The sequence below is a fragment of the Macaca nemestrina genome, chromosome 2 (genome assembly GCF_043159975.1).
Source record: "Macaca nemestrina isolate mMacNem1 chromosome 2, mMacNem.hap1, whole genome shotgun sequence".
NCBI lineage: Eukaryota > Metazoa > Chordata > Mammalia > Primates > Cercopithecidae > Macaca > Macaca nemestrina.
Genome location: NC_092126.1, coordinates 40916127 through 40938956, shown reverse-complemented (window position 1 = coordinate 40938956; position 22830 = coordinate 40916127). Strand labels below are relative to the sequence as shown.

The 22830-nt window shown below is 48.5% G+C and overlaps 1 protein-coding gene across 7 annotated transcripts in view; it reads right to left on the bottom strand.

The window, feature by feature from the left end:
- The window catches only part of LOC105469940 (muscle RAS oncogene homolog), a 59068-nt gene that overhangs the window by 25603 nt on the left and 10635 nt on the right, over nt 1-22830 (bottom strand). For 5 of the 7 annotated variants that reach the window (XM_011721576.2, XM_011721575.2, XM_024789179.2 and 2 more), the window contains exon 2: nt 7591-7801. In XM_011721576.2, the coding sequence (XP_011719878.1) occupies nt 7591-7783 (193 nt within the window). In that variant the 5' untranslated portion in view covers nt 7784-7801. Of the gene's footprint in view, nt 1-5686; nt 5707-7590; nt 7802-15392; nt 15495-22830 lie in introns of those variants that run through there. The other 2 variants (XM_011721577.3, XM_071090998.1) reach the window with 2 other exon arrangements.

Here is a 22830-nt window from a genome sequence, read left to right as displayed (position 1 = left end):
GATAACATCTTACCCCAGTCACAATGGCTATTATCAAAAAGACAAAAAATAACAAATGCTAGGGAAGATGTGAAGAAAAGAGAATGTTTGGATATTGCTGGAATATAAACTAGTACAGCCACTATGGAAAATGGTATGGAAATTCCTTAAAAAACTAAAAGTCGAGCTGCCATATGGTCCGGCAATCCCACTGCTGAGTACATACTCAAAGGAAAGGAAATCAGTATATTGAAGTGATACCTGCACTGCCATGTTTATTGCAGCGCTAGTCACAATAGCCAAGAGTAAGGAAGCAACCTAAGTGCCTTTCAGTGGATGAACGATAAAGAAAATGTAGCATATACACACAATGGAATGTTATTCATCCGTAAAAAAACAATGAGGCTGGGCACAGTGGCTCATGCCTGTAATGCCAGCACTTTGGGAGGCTGAGGTGGGCAGATCGCCTGAGGTCAGGAGTTCGAGACCAACCTGGCCAACATGGTGAAACCCCATCTCTACTAAAAATACAAAAATTAGCCAGGCATGTTGGCAGGTGCCTGTAATTTCAGCTACTTGAGAGGCTGAGGCAGAAGAATTGCTTGAACCCGGGAGGGGGAGGTTGCAGTGATCACACCACTGAACTCTAGTCTGCCTGACAAGTGCGAGACTCCGTGTCAAAAAAAAAAAAAAAAAAAAAAAAGAAAGAAAAGAAAAGAAATCCTGTCATTTGCAGCAACATGGAGGGAAGTGGAGGTCATTATGTTAAGTGAAATAAGCCAGGTACGGACAAATATCGCATGTTCTCACTCATATGTGGGAGCTAAAACAGTAGATTTCATGGAGGTAGAGAGTGGAATGATTGACACCAAAGTCTGGGAAGGGTGTGTGGGTGGGGGGATGAAGAGAAGTTAGTTAATGGGTACAGAAATACAAAGAGATAGAAGGAGTAAGTTCTAGTATTTCATAGCACAGTAGGGAAATTATAGTTAACAATAATTCATTGCAAATTTCAAAATAGCTAGAAGAGAAGAACTGTAATGTTCCCAATACAAAGAAAGAATGTTTGAGGTGATGGATATGCTAATTACCTGGATTTGATTATTACCGTGTCCTCAAAACATGCAAAAATATGATATCAATAAAAGAAAAGGAAGCACGCAGAATAGTGGTTGCCAGGGACTGAGGAGAGGGGAGAATGGGGAGTCAGTGTTTAATAGGTACAGAGTTTCAGTTGGGGAAGGTGAAAAAGTTCTGGAGATGAACGGGAGGGATGGTTGTAGAACAAAGTGAATACACTATATACTTAAAGATGGTTAAGATGGTAACTTTTATGTTATGTACACTTTATCACAATAAAACAAACACAAAACTCCATGGCTCTGGCTAAGGTTTGGGGCTTCCTGATTCATGACAAGAGAAAATTGGGGTGAGGGGAGTCACACAGCCGAAAGCCGAGGTGAAGTGGGGTTCCAACGTCAGAGACGGGAGTAGAGGGCTGAGAGCATGGAGATGGTACAGCCAGAGGGAACCCCACAGTGGAGAAGCGGGGACCAGACGGGGAGGAAGAGAGGCTCCCAGGGTTGGGCCCTTGACAATGTAAAGTGAGATGAGGATCCCAAACCCCTGCGGGAAAGAACTCAGAGCAGGCTTGCTCCAAAGCCTGGGGGTCCCGCAGCCACAGGAGAGCCTGGCTGCTGGCCCGAGGCCAGCCAGCTCCTGCCTCTTAGGTTCTGGGAGGACACAGGCAATGTGACTTCTCGGAAGAAAACCAGAAACAGGTTTGCAAGAAAGCAGGCAGCCTGTGAGAATAATCAGTGTGGAAGTCACAGAGAAGGCTTCCTTAAGCAGCTTGCAAATCTCCGAAGTGAGATTGAGATCACAACCGGAGCACCTAGCTCTCTGAAGGACGCTGGGTGAGGAGTAAGAAGGGCAGGGGAGGTGTGACAGTCCAGCCACACCCACTTCTTCCTGGGATTTCAGCTCCCCTTCCCAGAGGCACAAGGATCCACTGTGCTGTCAGGGAGGATTTTCCTACACAACGAGACTGACAGTGAATAGGAGTCAACAGGTAGCTCAAACTGTTGCTGGTTGTGTGAAACTTTGCTGTATTTTCTTCATCTATAAAACAGAAATAACAGCAGCAACTACCACGATAGCATTTGTAAGGATTCAAAGACAGCAAATGCAATGTGCTTAGCATGGGCCTTCCACACCATTTCTGCCCATTCAGTACCCCGTCATCAAAATTATCATTCTCTTCCTTCTCATCATCATGCTGCCACATTTTTACTCTTTCTGAGTTTGGAAGAAGAGAAACTGCAGAGTTGAGAGTCCCTGGAGTTCAGTGGGGTACAGGGTGACTGAGGGCACCTCCAACTTAGCACCTCCTTGAAGATGGCATGGCCTCAGGGGAGCAGGACCTCTGGGATCCAGATGCCTAGGGAAGTCCTGGCCATCCCAGGGGTGTAGGCCACTCCAGAAAAGTTCAGCTCCAGAAAGGTTCAGAGTTACTCACTGCAACCTCCGCCTCCTGGGTTCAAGCGATTCTCCTGCCTCAGCCTCCCGAATAGCCGAGATTAAAGGTGCCACCACGCCTGGCTAAATTTTTTGTATTTTTAGTAGAGGCAGGGTTTCACTATGTTGGTCAGGGTGGTCTCAAACTCCTGACCTCCACCACCCTCGGCCTCCCAAAGTGCTGGGATTACAGGCGTGAGCCACCACACCCGGCCAAGTCTTCCTTTTCTTAATAGCAGATCTAATGGAGTGGAGAAGTATCTAATCTGGGAATCTGGTGTCTATTCCTGAGGAAAGCCTGGGTGGGCAATGTCCTCAATCGGGCCTGACTCTGGTGGCAGAATTAGAGGTTTAACAAATTCATTCTTCTAAAGTAACGCCATGGAGAGCCCAGGCGCTTCAGAACACAGGTTTTGCAAATGCACGCTTCTAATATAAGGCTGCGACCGTGTTGCCCCTCTCCCTGCTGCTCCGGCTATGTTATCACAAAATCTTCCTAAAAATCAATCTTGAGGAAAACATTTTTCCTCAGAAACCAATTTCACATCCAAAGTTACTCAGAAAAAAGTTATAGAAGTTTATATGGCTGTAGAGAGAAATACTGATTGAGTTCCAATGATGTACCAGGCATGGTGTTACTTTCTTACATGCATCATGCAATGTGTTTCAGAATGTTTTCTATGGAACGTAGTTCAGTAGTTCAGAATCACATGCAAAAAATGACCCCTGTGGGAAGCCCTAAGGACAATGTATCCTATCACTACACCTCTAATATATGTTTGCATATTAAAGGTTCTATTGTTTTTTTCGTTTTTTTTTTTAGATGGAGTCTCGCTCTGTCGCCCAGGCTGGAGTGCGGTGGTGCGATCTCAGCTCACTGCCTCCCAGGTTCACGCCACTCTCCTGCCTCAGCCTCCAGAGTAGCTGGTACTACAGGTGCCCGCTCCCACACCTGGCTAATTTTTTTGTATTTTTAGTAGAGACGAGGTTTCACCATGATAGCCAGGATGGTCTCGATCTCTTGACCCCATGATCCGCCTGCCTCGGCCTCCCAAAGTGCTGGGATTATAGGCGCGAGCCACCGCACCCGGCATGTTAAAGGTTCTTATAAGTCCTGCAGTGAAGAAACTTGTTTACATTTATTTAACTCAGTATATCCCAAGTGTGCCATATATTCCAATAGGTGATACATGAAATGAGTTTATAAAGTGCACAGATGTAAGTTTTAATTTTAATAGTTATATATACATATTATTGTGAGTTAGAAAAAAATAATATAGCTAGCACATCAAACCTGTCACTACACATATATTGTTCAAGGTTTATTCATTCATTTGGTCATTCCACAAATGTTTACTGGGGACCTACTATGAGTCAAGCAGTATTCTAGATGCTAGGAATAATGCAGTCAATAAATAAAGTCCCTGCTCTCAGACATTTATATTCTAGTCAGCAGAGACAAAAACACAAACAAAGATAAAATATGTTCAACCATAAAAGGCAGAATAAAGAAAAACAGAGCTGGGCATAGAAATGACAGGGGTGGGATGGATACTAGTGTCAATGGTTTGGTCAGGGAAGACCTCTTAGATAAAGTGACATTTGAGCTGAGACCTAAATGAAATCAGTGTTTCTGCAGGAAGAATGTTCTAGGCAGAGAGAAGACAAAATGCAAAGTCCCAAGATGGGAAGGTGCTTGGTACCTGGTCAAACTGTTCAAAGTCCCAGGGCTGCAGACAAACCCTTGGAGGATGGTGCTTTTTAAAATTGAGATACAATCTACACGCCATAATATTAATACTCTAAAAGTACATAATTCAGTGCTTTCAAAATATATTTACAAAGTTTTTTGTTTTGTTTTGTTTTGTTTTTTGAGAAGGGGTCTCACTCTGTTGCCCAGGCTGGAGTGAGGTGGCACAGTCTTGGCTCCTGCGCTCAAGTGATTCTCCCACCTCAGCCACCCGAGGCTAATTTTTATATTTTTAGTTGAGATGGGGTTTCACCATGTTGCCCAGGCAAGTCTCAAACTCCTGAGCTTGAGCAGATTGCTTGAGCAATCTGCCCACCTCAGCCTCCCAAAGTGTTGGGATTTACAGGCCTCGTGAGCCACAGTGCCCGGCCACAAAGCTGTATTTTTTTGAAGTCATGATTTGGTTCTGCTTCTGGCCAAGACAGAGTAACAGGAACCAGATTTACCTTCTCAGCTGAAACAACCAAAAGACAGACAAAATATGTGGGAGGATTGCCTCAGCCCAGAAGGTCTAGGCTGTGGTGAGCCTGGATCACGCCATTGCACTCCAGCCTGGGTAACAGAGCGAGACCCTGTCTCAAAACAAAAACAAAAACATCGTCCCACAAAGAAAACTCCAAGGCCAGATGGCCTTGTTTGTGAATTCTACTAAACAGTTAGGGAAGAAATACGAATTTAACTCAAACTCTTCCAAAAAATTGAATAACACTTGTTCTATAAGGCCAACGTTACTCTGATACCAAAACTAGACATAGACATTACAAGAAAACTATAGACCAATATTTCACAAGAACACAGATATGAGAATTGTAAACAAAAGGTTAGCAAATCAAAGCCAACCATATTAAAGGATAATATATAATGACCAAGTGGGGTTTATTCCAGGGATGCAATGTCAGTTTAATACCAGAAAAAAGAAAAATCAAGGACCAGGGATGGTGGCTCACACCTGTAATCCCAGCACTTTGGGAGGCTGAAGTGGAAGGATTGTTTGAAGCCAGGAGTTCGAGACCAGCCTGGGCAACGAAGGGAGATTCCCCCCAATCTCCACAAAAACGTAAAATATTAGCCGGCACAGTGGTGTGTGCCTACAGTCCTAGCTACTGGGGAAGCTGAGGCAAGAAGATCTCTTGAGCCCAGGAGTTTGTGGTTGCAGTGAGCTAAGATCGTGCCACTGTGCTCCAGCCTAGGTGACAGTGCAAGACTCTGTCACAAAAACAAAACAAAACAATCAATGTAATTTACCATATTAAACTAAAAAAGGAAAACCATATGGTTATCTCAGTAGACACAGAAAAAGCACTGGACAAAATCCAACATCCATTCCTGATAAAAACTCTCAGCAAAAGGAATAGAAAGGAACTTCCATGACCTGATAAAGGCCATCCATAAAAAGCCTGCAACTAACATCATACTTAATGCTAAAGACCGAACACTTACCCTTTAAGATCAAGAACAAGACAAGGATATCTGTTCTTGTCACCTCTTTTCAACAGGGTGCCAGAGATTTTAATCAATGAGATAAGGCAAGAAAAAGAAATAAGAGCCATCCAGATTGGAAAAGAAGTAAAACTGTCTTTACTTGCAGTCACTATGGTCTATTCAGAAAAATCCAGCAGAATCTACAAAAAAGACACTAGAACTAATAAGTGAGTTTAGCAAAGTTGCAGGTTACAAGATTAATATACAGAAACCTATTGTTTTTATATATACTAGCAACAAATAACTGAAAATGGAAATAAAAAACCACAAATAATAATTTACAATAGCATCAATACAGATGCAGGTATAAATCTGACAAAACACGTAGAAGACCTATGCACTCAAAACTACAAATAAGCTGGGGCGCGGTGGCTCACGCCTGTAATCCCAGCACTTTGCGAGGCTGAGGTGGGTGGATCATGAGGTCAGAAGATCGAGACCATCCTGGCCAACATGGCGAAAGCCCATCTCTACTAAAAATACAAAAAAAATTAGCTGGGTGTGGTGATGCGTGCCTGTAATCCCAGCTACTTGGGAGGCTGAGGCAGGAGAATTGCTTGAACCCAGGAGGCAGAGGTTGCAGTGATCCGAGATTGCACCATTGCACTCCACTAGCCTGGTGATAGTGAGACTCTGTCTCAAAAAAAACCAAAAAACCAAGACAAAAAAAACCTACAAATAAAATTGACAAGAGAAATTAAAGAAGACCTAAATAAATAAATAAACAAATGGAAAGAGATACTGTGTTCATGGGTTGGAAGCCTCAACATTGTTAAAATATCAATTCTCCTCAAACAGATCTACAGATTCAACACAATCCCAATCAAAATCTAGGGTTTTAGAATTTAACTGATTCTAAAACTCACACAGAAATACCTTAGGACCTAGACTAGTCAAAATAACTTTGAAAAAGAACAAAGTTGGAGATGTAATGCTACCTGATTTCAAGCATCTCCTAGAGGATGTGTTAAAACACGGGCTGAGGCCGGGCGCGGTGGCTCAAGCCTGTAATCCCAGCACTTTGGGAGGCCGAGACAGGCGGATCACGAGGTCAGGAGATCGAGACCATCCTGGCTAACACGGTGAAACCCCGTCTCTACTAAAAAATACAAAAAAAAAAAACTAGCTGGGCGAGGTGGCGGGCGCCTGTGGTCCCAGCTACTCGGGAGGCTGAGGCAGGAGAATGGCGTGAACCTGGGAGGCGGAGCTTGCAGTGAGCCAAGATCCGGCCACTGCACTCCAGCCCCGGCGACAGAGCAAGACTCCGTCTCAAAAAAAAAAAAAAAAAAAAAAAAACACGGGCTGTTGGGCTCACCCTCAGAATTTCCAAATCAGTATGGCCCTGAGAATGTGCATTTCTAATTAGTTTCCTGATGCTGTGGCTGCCGCTGGCCTGGCTGCCACACTTAGAACTAGTAATCCAGACTAATTCACACTCAGCTAGAAACAAAATGTCAGATGCAAGAGATTCCCCCCAAAGGAATATATATACAAGTACCAAGTAAACTATGTTCATTAAGAAACACCGTGCTTTTCCCTCTTTTATTAGCTAAAGGCATCCATAACTGTTAATCAGAGATTCTGATCAGCAAGAGAAAACAATCATGTCATTGCTGAGCTGGCATGATTCTAGCCTCCCCTCTTTGTTGAATGCACATTTTGGTTTCCATGAAACCTTGCAAGTCCTCTACGCAGGCCTTCCCTGTTCAGAATTCACCCTGAAAATGACACAGGGCTTTATACCAACCATCCCGTAACAGCAACATTAAGGAAACCACCTTGCCCCACTGAAACCTGTCAAATGTCCCCGATCCTCCCCATCTACTATCCTACCCAATGCAGGGCTGCCACCCAGGTCTCACCGTCCAAGATGGCCCACTGATTGTCAATCTCTGTATGTTTCAGGTAGGAGTCTTCAATGGTGGGGTCATAGTCAGGCACAAAGATCTTTTGGAAAAACTGGATGGTGAGGGCACTTTTGCCCACGCCCCCATCCCCCACCACCACCAGCTTGTATGTGGGGAGGTTGTCACTGGGGACGGCGCTGGTTGCCATGTTTCTCGAAGGTCAGACCTGCGGAAGGAAGCAAGACGTGTGGAATGAGACAGAGGGCTTTTTAACTTAGGGGAAGATATTCATGTGTCTTCCTCCTTTATAAAGTAATAAATACTCTCACTTATAAAGAGGTTTGAAAATGAAGAAATGCAAAAGAAAATAAAAGCATTACACCTGGTCTCACTACCCAGAGACAGTCACTGTTAAAGTGATTTATTCAACCATCAGTTATTCAACACCAATTATGTGCCAGGCCCGGTGTTGAGGACACAGTACCACTGGTCTTGTTTAGCAAGTACAGCCAAAAGCCATGTCAAAGAAGCTTTTTGGTCACTAAACTCTACTTGTACAGGTTAACACGAGGGCAGTGGTCTGAGCAGGGCTGGCATGGAGGTTCGTCTTTCACATCCCCTCTTATTAACTGGGTGCTATGCTGAGAAGGATTTGAAGCTGTGTCTTAGCTTAGAAAGCGGGGCATGATAGCTTAGCACACCTGAGTTCTGGGATTCTGAGGCTCCTTCAAAGTTTCAGAGTTCTAGATTCTGGCTCCTTTCTCTCTGCTTCTTGCCCTGTATTATACACAAAGTCATGCTGGAATCTTACGGCTTCTGTTCAACCTCATTTTATTTGGGGAGGAGGCAGGTAGGAGCAGGTCGAAGTTTTGTTTTCATGCTGTTGAGGCCAGCTAAGGCAGTGGTTCTCAATCAGGGGAACTTTGCTCCCCGGGCATATCTGCAACGTCTAGAGATATTTTTTGTTGTTGTCAAAATGGAGTGGGTACCACTGGCATCTGTTCAGCAGAGGCCAGGGATCGTACAATGCACAGGGCAGTCCCCTCCAATGAAGAATCAGCCATCCTAAAATGTCAATAGTGCTGAGGTTGAGGAACCCTGAGCTAAGGTGACCAGGAGGCAGCTGGAAGTGGGACCAGGACTCTAAAGAATAATGGGGCCTTAACAGAAGTGAAGAGTGACCTTTGTAAATAGTGTCCCAAAGTGACAAGGAGGAGAGGCAGGAGGGAGCCTCCTGGAGGTACTCAGAAGGAAAGGAAGGAAACCAGGATCCGTGGTCATGATGGAAGCGAAGAGTTTCCAGAAGGAGGCTGACAGCACCAAATGTTAAACACGGGTGCAGCTAGGGGGATCCCCTAAAGAACAATTTGGGGTTGTAGCCAGGAACCTAAACTGCTAACTAACTGTGGACCCTGCCAGGAAGAAGCAATACCACCTCCTGCTGGGGCATTCCTGGGTGGCACAAAAATGGACCTTGAATCGAGGGAGGGAAAGCTTGATCCTACTGCTGTGTAGAAGAAAAGAAAGAATCCCTGTGCAAGCTGGGAGGGAAAACAGCATGGTGTATGTGTGACCAGGAAACTGACGGTCTCACAGAGAGGAGGGTGGCAGCATGGCTGGGAGGACAAAGAACTGGGTGCCCTGTGTGCTCCGCCACCGCTTGGGAAGGCCACTGACCTCTCTGAGCCATAGTTTCCTTATCTATGAATTTAAAGGGCTGGATTAGATTACTTTTATAATTATTTCCAGCTCTAAAATAGTCTTCAGTTCCAGATTTTGACAGAAAGGGGGCTAAATACAAATGTGGGTTATGTGGCCACACTGATTTGCATGGGGCTGCAGGCGAGAGTCATTGCAGAATGCTTTGTAGTTACTGAAGCCTGATGTTGACATTTAGGACTTCCCCAAAGTCTCAGGGAAGTACAAGCTTTGCTACACTGCAGTGAAAGTGCAAATCTGCCTAGGCTGTACTGAAAATACACTTGCATAAATACATTCATACCCTCTCCTGCAGCTCTACCCCATGTGAGAATTTCTTCTAAGGAGATAATCAGAAAAGTGAAGAAAGATGTTAAGAATGGGGGAAAATAGAAATAACTTAATGTTGGTGGAAAAAGTTAAAGAAAAAGTTTATTCATATAATGGAGTACTATGCGGTCATTTAAAAGAAAGATATTCAGTAACCTAGAAAAAGTGCATTGTTATGTATGAAAAAAGCCAGGCTGCAAACAGCTAGTAAGTACACCTGATCCACCTTCCACGAAGAGGCCCACCATGAATCTGCGCGGTCAGGTGTGGATCCGGGCATTAAGAGGTTTAGCAGTTGGTTGTCTCTGAGGCACATTTCAGGGCATTTTCATTTTCTGAATGTTTCAGTTTTCTACAACAAGCATGCATTATATTTGTGTACTAGAAAAGTTTAACACTATTAAAATGCTCCCAGGAAAATAAAATGTTCAAGCCACCTGAAAATGTTTGATTTCCTCTCATACGAGTGGGGATCTCAGCTCTTTTGGGGCAGGATAGGACCAGGCACCGGCTGTGGCCCCGGGATCTGGTTCCAGCATCTTCCTACAACATGGGACAGGCTGAGGCTTCACTTAACTGAGCTCTTCCATGGCCAAATCCATGACGGTAAAGGCAGGCCAAGGAGAGAGGGCGGAGGGGAGTTGCAGGGTGACAGAAACGGGGAGGAAGGGGTGGCCCAGTGGCCTATCTCCTTTGCCCTGAGCGTGGGGTTCACTCCTCAATGCCCCTCAGCCACTGCCGCCCTGTCCTGGGCAATGGCGCTGGGCTGTGGGTGAAAGGTGTTTGCTGGTGTTTGGCTGGTTTTTGGTCTTTTTGAGACAGTCTCACTGTCACCCAGGCTGGAGTGCAGTGGTGCAATCCCAGCTCACTGCAGCCTCCGCCTCCCGAGTTCAAGAGATTCTCCTGCCTCAGCCTCCCAAGTAGCTGGGACTACAGGTGCCCACCCCCCACGCCCGGCTAATTTTCTTGTATTTTCGGTTGAGATGGGTTTCACCATGTTGGCCAAGATGGTTTTGCTCTCCTGACCTTGTGATCCACCTGCCTTGGCCTCGCAAAGTGCTGGGATTACAGGCGTGAGCCACCACACCCAGTCGGTGTTTGGCTGTTTTTACAGCTTCCATTCTCTGCTGGCAGCGACATAACTAAAAAATACTAAGTGGGTGGGAAGGTATTGAAAAGGAAAACCATTTGTCTTTATTTTCTTCTCAAAAGAAAACAAGATAAGAAATACACTAGTAAATATGCTGGAGGACATGAATGAAGCTTTGAGTCGGCACTCAGACCACCCACAGCCCAATCACCTGGGGACTCCTTAAAAAATGCCCTCTGCTTGCCAAGGCAGTGGGCAGGAAATGGCCAGTGGGGGCCCCCTCCTTTTGACAGCACCCTGCTCTCAGAGGTTGAACCCTGAGAGACCACAGGGAGCCAAGCCAGGGTTCCCTTCTAATTTGGACGCAATGGAACAGGGCTAGACCACTCATTTCACACAAACATCAGACTGGGCCCCCTGTGAAAACCCTTTCTGTGCCCCTCAACGCTGAGGAGGAAAGTCCAGGCCCCTCACAGGACAGTCAATGCCTGTCGCTGGCTGCCACTGCTGACCTCTCCAGCCACACACGTGCCGCAGCCCCTCACACTCTACTCTCACTCCCAACCAGCTCTGTGGTCTCCCAGTGTGCCCTGTGGTCACACTGCAGCCTCTGCGCACACCTAAGACTCCCAGGAGAGCACATACTTCCTCATGGGTCAGCACTAGGCACTGCCTCCACCTGTGCTTTGAGCCCTGAAGTTCCTGCCACAGACGCCACAATGATGCCTAGAATTTTCTATGTGTTTACTGTGCACAAAAGGGCAGGGACAGCATCTTGTTCTTCTCTATATCCCAGAGCCTGGCATAGCACTGGCACAGGGCAGACACTTACTGAATGAACTAGAGGTTCAACACGCATTTCTGAACAATGGTCAGACAACCTACGTACCACAGAGCTGGCTTCCCCATGGTAAAGCTGAGGGACAACTCTCTCAGCCAGGGCTTGGGACTGTCTCTCTCCTACTAAGAGATCAGACTAATGGCACAGACAGGGCCCTCTGGAATCAAGTGTGAGCCAGGAACAAAGAAGGGGTTTCCAAAGCTGGAGAATGAGTCCAGAGAACCCCCCAATTCCTAAAGGTGCTATCTCCTTTTGATAGGCCTGTTTCTCCATCCCCCCAGAAAACACTGATCAAATGGTGTCTTTGCAGATGGGGAGGTCAAGATGCCAAGAACCATGAACCACACTCCTACAAAACAAGCTGGTCTCATGCGGTACAGAGAAAGATTTTTTAAAAACCACTCACAGGCTATGATGAAAGTCACCACAGAATGAAAAGTTGGTTGGTTGGTGGTTAAGGAGCAAACTGATTACATTCACAACACACCTCTCCTTTCCAGCCTTCTCAACCAAAAAGCACCTCAGAGATCATTCCAGGATGTTGGGTCTTCACTTTGGGGAATGATGGGTGTGCCCCTCTGAGGTGGGAAGGTGGTAGAAGGTAGAGTTGGGATTCTCCTTAAAATTTCCCCACTATTTTCTGTGCTGAATACTCTCCTACTGACCAGTTGAGTGACCTTGGGCAAATTACCTTCCATGGCCTCAGTATCTTATTAGTAAAGTGGGTTAGCTGGAGACTCATACTTTGCAGGATTGCTCTAAGCATGAAATAAAATGTATGAGACATGCCGAGCTCTGAGAAGATGCCCAAACGCTCGTTTTGTCACCTTGTTTACTTTGTTCCCAAGAAGGAGGACACACACACATATACACACTCACACACACACACACACACACACACACATACACACTCTCATTCCCAGCCTCCTCTCAGCATGAGAAGCCTCACCACCATCTCTGCTCTGTTAACAGCCAGACAAAATAGGCCTGTGTGGGAACATCACCCACCATTTAGAGCATTGTTTCCATGGGAAATGGCTCCAAGGTTCCAGGCAGCCCCATCCACGCAGAAACCAACTTTGGGAACAGCAGCCACTTGGCCGTGGGGGTGGCTGAGCTGGTTCCCATGGCAACCACAGATCCCAGGGCCCCGCCCAGGCCACAGGCTTCATGGCAACCCAAACCGTTGTTCATACTGGAAACTTCTGCCTAAAAGGCAATATCGCTTCCTCAATAATTTTAATAACGTGTGTACAAAAACCTCAGGCATCTGTAAATGGAAAAATAAGCTCTCTTGGCTGTTGTCTGCCTCTTGCTCCCTTTCTTTCCCCATGGGTAGAACCTTCGTGCATGGTTTGAAGTCGTTTCCCCAAATACCAGATTTACCTTCTCAAACAGATTGTAAGCTCCACGAGGACAAGAGCCACATCCTCTCATTCCTTTGCCCCTCACGAGGCCAGGCAGAGCCTAACACATGGGAAGCTCAGTCTCTACTCACACTGCCCTCATCACTTCCCCAGTGCCGCCTTCTACCCACACAGGCCTCCCTCGTGCTAAGAAGCAGGGGGTCACACCCATCCTTCTGAAAGGGGCCGGCTCATACCCCTAGGAAGTGGGTGGCTGGGTGGACTGATCACCCCAGTATAACCTTTTCACTCAGCAATCTTCAAAGTTAGCATGGGTGTGTCTAAGACCTCCCGGGAATAGTCTTGTGTAACAGCCCAATGGTTCTCAGTTGGACAGCTTGGGAGGTCAGGGACAGCCTGGGAGGTCAGACACAGCCTCAACTCCACAGCCAGGCAGCCGGAGTTCCACTGCGGCGTCCAATACAGACTCCCTGTGTGACCTGGGGCAAGTTTCTTAACTTCCTGGTGCCCAGTTTCCCCATCTATAAGACAAGAGAACAGGGCCCCCAGGAAGGTGTAAGGCCCCAGTGAGAAAATCTTGGAGGGTCCCTCAGCAAGGGCATATTTGCATCGATAAAGTAGTTGGGCCCCTGCTTTCCCTTCAACCTGGTAGGCTTCAGTGATTTAAACCATTTCCTTGCCCCATCCACAGCCCTAGAGAAGGGCATCCACACTGCAGAGGGCTTCGGGAGGACCTGATGTGGTGATAGACAGAAATGTCCAAGACAGCAGCAGGCCCCCAGAGCCCCCACAAAATGGCAAAATGGCAGGGCTCGGTGGTTCTTATCCCTCATGAAATTTGCCTCTTCTCCTCGTTTCCAGGTTCTAGGGCTTCTATGGAGCTTGTTGCCCAAAACAATAGCCTAAAACCACCGCACCCATTGTTCTAAGTGAGCAGCACATGTTAAATGAATGGCTTCAGCTACAGATGCTGCCAAGAGGTCCACAGGCCCCCTGGCCTCTCCATGCACCCCACCCCACCCAGCATCACTTCTAAAGCAGTGTCCTCTGTGCTGGCCAGGAAAAATGGTGCCCAGAAGGAGCTGCATAGCAGCAACAACGCCCACCCTTAGTGGACAACTGCTGTGGACTGGTTAGACGCCAAAGGTCATGTTACAGCGGTCATGCCACACTGCCTCCAATTCTTTTGCCAATTCATTTTGCTGCATCACATGGCTTTTCTTTTCTCAGGGTAGTGTCTTCATGATTCACTCTCCTACAGGGCACTCTTCATCACTGTTGCTGCCTCCCTTGGCCCTGACCTTGGGACCACAGATTCTCAGAGGCTGGGCCAGGGCCAATCCAGAGGCTCTCCCAAAGATGCTGCCAATTTTATTGAAGGTTTGGTATTTACTGTTTTTTGCTTCTGTATTTCTATACTAATTATTTCAAAGAGTCCCCCTAACCCCATCAATTGAATTGCAAGTATTTTAGGTAAATCAGGTTAGAGAGAAGGACATATCCATTATTAATGGGGCTCTTAGGAAAGTGAATGGACTTTCACTCACATTGAGCTGAATTAGACCTGGGAAGCTAATCTCATCTCTATGATGTCTGGGTGTGCCCAACCCAGGGGGATGAGGACACGCTGTGGGGAGTGACCCAACCCATGTGGAGGAAATGGCTCTGCATTCCAGGAGCTGCCCTTCCCTTCTGCACAATTCCCAGAAATGGGCAGCTTCACCAGAGCGCTGACCTGCAGGCTGTGCGTAAATGGCACGTGACCCCACAGGGGTCTAGGCCACTTGGCATCCCTTAAGGCTTCACTCTCCACTCCCTGAGACTTTGCTCCAGCCCCTTGTTTCATATCTTTGCTAAGCCAAGTGTGGCACTGTCATTGGGCCTCTCAGCTCCTCTAGAAAGCCACCAGTGCTTTTTAGCTCACTCCATTATTAAGCCCTAACCACCCACCCAACCATGTATGTGATTTCATGCCATAAACAGCAAGTCTCGATGGCAAGTAGGTGGCATGGGTGCTGCTCCTTCCCATTCCCAGAGCCATGGCAGACAACACTGATGGCTCACGGTCCCCTTCCTTGTCAACACAGTACTCTTGGCAGCAGAACACACTGACTGCTCCAGAGAGAAAATCTGTCTGCTGCCCCAGATCTAACCTACTACCCTTCTGGTTCCCTCCAAAACATCCCACTTAGTGGCCATCCTTTTCCATGGGAAGGGCTCAGGACCTTTAGGGGTAGCCTGCCTGGTGATCTCTGGAGATCTCTATTACCCAAGTCTTCTGTTAATCTACCAATCCCTGCTTTTCTTCTAATCTCCTCTGCCAGGATCACACCTGGACTGCTGTCAGCAGAGCAGAAATGATCAGACAGAAGTCCAGAGATCCAAGCAAAGGCCAAGGTTGAAGTAAGTCAGGGAGGAACACATTGTTGGGCTTACTCATGACCCCTAAGTACCACATGCTTCCACACTTCCACATGGCAACTGTCAATACCTGGGTCTTTCCCACCAGTATACGGGCACCTCCCAAACAGGACTTAGGGCGTAGCCATCTGCGACCCAGCACGATGAGCCTCAGTAGATGTGCAGAAACCACCTGCCACGACAATTATAATTACAACAGTCATCATGTTAAAAGCAATAGGAACATTTAAGGTAAACAATGTGTCAGATGCTGTTGGAAGATTTTAATTCTCATGACAACCCTACGGGGTACAGCTTCCCATTATCCGCATTTCACAGTTGAAGAAACTGAGACACAGAGTAGTAAAATAACGTTTTGAAGGTCACCAAGCTAGAAAGAGGCAGTGTCGGGATCTGAAACCACACAGTGTAGTTCCAGAGCCACTGTCAGCCTGTGGTGCTAGGCATCCTCTGCTGGCTAGGGGCTGGTGAGTATGTGTGTGCAGTCAGGCCAGGGCAGAGGCAGCTGATCCAGGAGTGCTGGAAAGAGGTCAGGACTGAGCTGCAAGGTGGTGTCAGAGTAGGATACACCCCCAAGGTCAGACCGTTGCCCATGTGGGTGAAACAGCTGGGCAGGTCAGAGCTTCAGAGGCAACCAGGGCAAATACTAGTTATCAAAACTAGACACTTCCCACCCCAGCACCCCAGATCCAGGCTGGGACACCTTGCTGAGCAGGGCATAGATCTGGTACCAGCAGGTAGCCCTCAGCCCTGAGGACCTCCGCCCTGAGGACCAGCGAGGAAGCTGGGGGCACCAAGCTGCTGTGAAAGCCTTATTTTCTAGCACCTTCTAGCACCTCTGTTTGGGACCCTATCCCCTATATGGGTCCCTGCCCCAGCCTCAGCCCATCTCCCTGTGGTCCTACACTAGAGCTGTTCCCTGCCCAGCTCAGGACTGGCCGCTCAATTGGAACTCCTTGCCAAGGAGCTTGAGCTATGCAGACAGCCTACAACCCTAGGCAAGTTACTTTCTATACCTTGGTTTTCTTTTCTATAAAAGTAGGGACAGTGGCAGCATCTGCCTCATGGTGGCTGTGAAAAGCTGCATTTATTTGCTTGGCCCAGTATCTGGCATATAGTGACTGTTCAACAGACATCAAGTTGTTACCATCATCAACATCCTTCTTTGAAATCCATCCCAAGTCCCTCCTGTTTCTCCAAAGCCTTTCTTGAGTACCTTGAGCACCCTGCAAACTGGCAGGTTCCACAGGTGACGACAGTTCAACACAGCTCAGCCTCCTACCTACCGCGCCCTCCTCGGAAGGCTAGCAGGCCAATCTGTGTGTGGGGCTCAGCTCCCCGACTCTGCCTAGGAGGGCCGCAGGCATGTCTCAGCTGGCCACTGAATCACTACAGCGATGTCCCAGGAAAGCGAGCCCTTGGAGGCTTGTTGAATGAACAGTGGATGAAAGGTAAGCTCCTCAGATGCCTTCTTTTGCATTTCTCCAGTATTCAGGCGTTGCTTGTTCACCAAAGAGAATGTGGAAGATATCAAACTGCCAGCAAGTTCAGCATGAAACAAAGTTTCTCCCTCTGGTTTCGAAATCCGGAAGAGCTCTCCATCACAAAACCTAGCCACCCGCTCTGGGTACCCTGTAGTTTGGCGGGGTATATCCTCTAACAGGTCACATGACATGAGAAAGGTCATGGTGTTACCTGAGCCCAGAAAAGAATGAACAGGAGTAAACTGGGAGAGGAGCCAGTATTGGCCACCCTCCTCTCAAGATACACACTTGCTCAGGCTCCGCAGGATCACACACATCCAGTCAATGCTCCCAGAGCACCTCCTGTGTGCTTGGTCCTGGGAACTGGAGATACCAAAATAAATGAGCCTGAGCCCAGCCCCAGACCATGGGGCACGCAGTGTGTATTTTGTGGGGGAGGCAGGCAGAGGACTATGGTACACTGGGTAAGTAATGCAGGAGCATAGGAGTGGGGGGCATCTTACCCAGCCTGGGGGTGCTGCGGAAGGCTTCCTGGTAGAAGTGACGCAGAATGGGATCTTAAAGGCCAAGTAGATATTAGCCAGGTGAACAGTAAGGATGGCCAGGCACGGTGGCTCATGCCTGTAATCCCAGCACTTTGGAAGGCCGAGGCGGGTGAATCATGAGGTCAGGTGTTCGAGACCAGCCTGGCCAAGATGATGAAACCCCATCTCTAATAAAAATACAAAAATTAGCCAGGCGTGGTGGCTACTCAAAAGGCTGAGGAAGGAGAATCGCTTGAACCAGGGAGGCGGGAGAATCGCTTGAACCGGGGAGGCGGAGGTTGCAGTGGGCCGAGATCACGCCACTGCGCTCTAGCCTGGGCAACAGAGCAAGGCTCCGTCTCAAAAAAAAAGAACAAAAAACAGTAAGGACAAGCGTGTCCCAGGTAAAGAATAGAAGCGACAAAAGTATAATGCATGGCGGCATGAAAAGCCAAGGAGACGCTCGGTACTGCAGGCAACATGATATGACTGGAATGTGGAGTGTATATGTGTGCATGGCAGGGGTAATGGGTATGGGGGGTAAGAGTGGCAGGGGAGGGGGTTACTGTTGGCTCCCTGAAAACGGGATCTTCATTTTTGCATCCCTATACCACGCACAGTGCCTGGCACACAGTGGCTGCTTAATAAGCACTGCATGATGAAGAAACAAGTGCCCAAGGCTGCAGGGCTAGGCAGGGGAGGGCGCTGGGCATGATGGGCCTCACATGTGCTGGAGGCCCCCGGACCCTGCCCTAGCCCCAAGTCCACACAGAAGTACCATGTAGGCTTGCTGGATGGCTGCCTAACCAAACAGGGCCCCTGCAACTCTTTTTGATGACTACACTGAAGTTCACCAGCAGAAAAAGCCCAAGAGAGAGTGGATGAATTACATAGGACAAACTCGAAGTGTTCCAGAATCTCAGAGGAGGGGAAGGGGATGAGAAACGGGATGGGAATAGGGTAAGGGAGGAACAGGTAACCCAGGTTCAGCCACAAAGGCCTGAGGCAGAAAGCTGTGGGGGAGGGTTATTATCCCCATTTTACCAAGGGGAGAGAGGCATTCTACCAAAGGCACAGGCTAGTGAAAAGAGAATCTGGGATTTGGCACCTAGGCCTGGCAAGGTGCAAAATGAAAACACTGTCCCACTCACCCCCAGGCTTGTCCACCGAGCCTGGTGGGTCTAAGCGGCTTTCAGAACGAGGAATTGGTAAGGGCCTCAGTGTCTAAGAAGTCACAGAACCTTCAGAACAGTATTCCCTGCTGGCATCCCTGGCTCACAGGAATGCCTGCTACTTGGCCACCTGGCCTCTGGGGTCCTACCCCAGTCCCCCACAGTGCCCCCTGCCCAGCAACCAACAACAGGGAGGGCGGGAAAGAACTCAGTCCAGGGGTGAGGGCAGGGCATGAGTTCTGTGAGGGCAGAGCTGCATCAAGCTCACAACTTCTTGGAGTGGCAGCTGAGGAAAGAGAGTAGGAAGTGGTTTTATTTTTCCATCCTTGTTCTCAGTCCCTGGGGGTCTATTAATATTTTCCTAGCGCCAGGGCAGTCTCACTCGCAGTGAAAGAGGAGGACTCCTGCAGCCTTCCATAGGAATCTGAGCGCAATTGGGAACGTCACGCTGGTGGTCACCCAACCAGGGAAGGCCAACCTCTGCACACTCTGGGGTTCCCCAGACTGAGGACCCTCGGCCTCCCCAGATCCTGGCAGGCTGCTGTCCTCCCAGCCCCCACTCTGACTCCACTTTGCCCTCTGCCCACAGAGCCCCACACCTCCTCACTGCTCTGCTCCGCTGCTCAGGCTCAACCCTGCACAAACTGGATTCAGCCAGCACCTCCCTCACCTGCCCAAGGGTGGGCCCCTTTGCCCACCTCTCTGCCCCAAACTCTCTTCCTCTTTCTCCCCTGGCAGTGCAAACAGCCCTTTACCCACATCCCAGGCCAAGGCCTAGCAAGGCTGCCCACTGCTGTGCCCATGTCTGCCCCCAGCCTGAGCCCCTACTACCAGCGTTGTCCTACCCACCACTCCAGCATTATCACTCCCCAACAAACCCGAGCACAGAGTCTCCTGGAATGCCATCCGTGGGTGCCTGAAGCTCTCCCCACTGACCACAACATTCCAGGCCTTTCTTGAGCTGCCCAAGTGCCCCCTTCCGCTCGCTCAGCCTCTGCTCTGCTGATCCTTGGTCTGGTGCCCTCAAGGACAGGGATGGTACTCAAGTGTCAGGTCCCATCCCCCAGAAGCCATTCCTTCCTCTAGGGCCCTCTTCTATCCCCCAAGGTCTGAGCCACCTCGCCTCCATCTATGGAACGCCAGTCCCGTGGCAGGTGGCAGCACAAGTGCTCAGCCGCCATTATTCCATGTGATGACTCAAGACACTTCACCAAGAGGCATTGTTTAGCCCCTTCATGAACTGTGAAGGTCAGAGAGGCTCTGTGGTTTCTCCAAGGCCATCTCTCTGACCACAAAGCTCGGCATGCCCCTCCTCATCCGCCCTCAAATCTAGGAGCTGGGTGTTACTTCACGGTCACATTCCTCTGCTACAGTGGGACAGTGGACAGAGGGCCAGGCCTTGTCTTCTTTTTCTCTGGGCACCCCAGAGCCCTGGCACACCTTTCTGCTCAGAGACACTCCAACGTATCTGCTGTCTGCATTTCCAAATGCAGGAGTGATACTGGCAGCTGGCTGGGAGTCTGGCTTGGGTAGATAGCAGGGCAGAGGTGATGTGGGCACTATGCCATAGGCCACACAAAACCCAGAGGACTGCAGTGGCAGGCCTCGTGAAGGACATACCATGAGAGGAGTCCCACTGGACACCCGTGGGCACCAGCCCAGCAGGAGGAGTGCTGACGAGGGGTCCTTCCTTGCTGTCCAAATTCCCAAAGCACTGAGCCCTCACCAGCACCCAGGGTGTGGTCCCCTGACTGGCCCTGCCTTCTGAGCTGGGGATGCCACACCCGGCCCCCAGAGCACATCTAAGGTTGTTCCTTAACTCCTTAGCTGTTCCAGCCCAGAGCTGCTCATCTCATGGAATCATGGTGTTCCACCAGTCCCCTCTGGTATGCCCAGGAGAAGGGCAGGGTGGCGAAAGAGAGGGAAGGGAAGGCCCGGATCCCATGGCCAGGCATCCCTCTGCATCTTACAGTCCCCTGCCTGAGAGATGGATGCTTCCTGACTGATCCCCCATCTCAACTGCTTTGCCCTGCAGTAGCAGCAAGAGGGAATCAAGAACCAAACGGACATCCCAAAGTCACATGCCAGCAGAGGCTGTGTCAATAAGTGATAGAAGTGGGTAGGTACAGGCAACAGGGAGCAGTGGGGCCTGCGCAAACAGATGACTGACACCCCGCTCCAGCTGACTGCTGCAACATAATATCTGCAATGAGCTTGCCACATAGTCTAAATTTTTAAATTAGCCAGCAATCTGAGTCTATGCAAAAACTCAGATTTCTGGCTCTTTTATTATTTTAAATACTGGCCACTAATGAAAAAGTTTTACACATTGTATAACCCAAATAAATCAACACTCTGTACCCATTCTTCTTGAGCACATACACATCTGAGTGGTACGGCTGTTCCAAGGCAGACAACTCTTCGCACTGCCTTGGCTTGGCCTGGCTTTGGTGCGAGGAGGTGTGAGATCAAAGGAAATGATCTCACTGAAGAGAGCAGCCGCAGGGGTTACTTGGCCTGCAGGAGATGGGCCAGCCTGGCATTCTTCAGGGACAGGCACACAGCCCACCCCAGGAGTGTGCCAGAGCCCAGAGAGGTGGAGGCCAAAAAGGCACACTCAAAAAACGCCGCTGCTTCGCTTTGTTTTCATTATTTATATTTAAGATGTTAGACACCATTAATGAAGAATGTGAAAATGTTTATGTTGACCAAAAATGAGAAAGACATAGGGTCTAGGTTCTTCCTTGAGGTGGGGAGAGGCGATTCAATCTCCATTTTTAAAGAGTAACCAGACTGCAGAGAGACGGACTGAAGCCAAATAAAAGGGAAACTTCCTGAAAACGAGGCAGGCATGGCAATGAGTGTGGGATTTTCCTCTGCAAAGGTCTGTGAAGCAGACGCGGAGGAAGGAGGACTGGCCACCTAGCTTTGGAGTGGTGAACCAGGCTGGAGGTGGGTGTGATGGCTTCTCAGGGACCCTTCCAATTCTAGGGTTTTAAGCCCACTTAGCAGAAGGCTACTTTTCACATCTCCCTCCCCAAGCCCTAAATGACTGCTGCATTTTTTCTCCTCAGTATCCAGCCTGCTGCTCCATTCCTGCGGGGCAAGGCCTGTCCAAAGGTCGGTATTGGCTGGGGGGTTGAGGGAAGCTTCCCACCCCTCTGCTTTCTACATATAGCACTTTTATAAAAAGTCATGAATCAAAGCCCCTCTGCTAGCTGTATAACCTTGGCCTAATGAAAAACTTCTCTGTGCAAAACTATTGTTGGTGGGTGGTAGCAGCCACCAGCTGGAGGTGGAACCAGGCTGGGCCCTGTGGCCACGGATGGTTATTATCATGACCATTTATTAAGCCCTGACCACATGCTAAGCACCTTACATACACTTCCCTGACCCCCACTGCACCCCAGACTATATGAGATTACTATCAGGGTCTCCCAAAGCACCCAGCTGTCTGCCTTGACAGCATCTTGTATGCTGGCACTTAACTGCTTAGTTAGTTATTTACAAGATGTAAACATGTAATGCATCTTCCCCACTAGACCGTCGCCTCCATGTGGGCAGGGCCCACCCTCTGTTCTCCTCACTGTATCTCCAGTGCCCAGCACATATCTGGCACAGAGAAAGTACTCAATAAATACTGTTAATCTACATCATCTCCAGTCCTTATGTTACAAAATGTTCTAACAGGAAAGGGAAAAAATTAACACCTGGCTTTGCCCTGATCAAGTTAGGAGAGGACTGACTTGATCTGGCTAGTAATAATGATAGCTTAATAATCCCAGCGTTTCTGCTGGTTCTTACTGTAGGCAAAGGTAGAGGTCTAGAGTGTCTAATTCTTTCTTAGATGAGTTATTTAAAGGCATATATATATATATATATATATATATATATATTTTTTTTTTTTTTTTTTTTTTTTTTTGAGACAGAGTCTCACTCTGTCACCCAGGCTGGAGTGCAGTGGTGCGATCTTGGCTCACTGCAAGCTCCGCCTCCTGGGTTCACGCCATTCTCCTGCCTCAGTCTCCTGAGTAGCTGGGACTACAGGTGCCCACCACCACGCCCAGCTAATTTTCTGTATTTTTAGTAGAGACAGAGTTTCATCATGTTGGCCAAGATGGTCTCGATCTCCTGACCTCATGATCCACCCGCCTTGGCCTCCGAAGTGCTGGGATTACAGGTGTGAGCCACCGCGCCCGGCCCATGTTTTTTTTTTTTTTTTTTTTTTTGAGACAGAGTCTTGTTCTGTCGCCCAGGCTGGAGTGCAGTGGCGCGATCTTGAATCAGTGCAGCCTCTGCCTCCTGGATTCAAGCGACTCTCCTGCCTC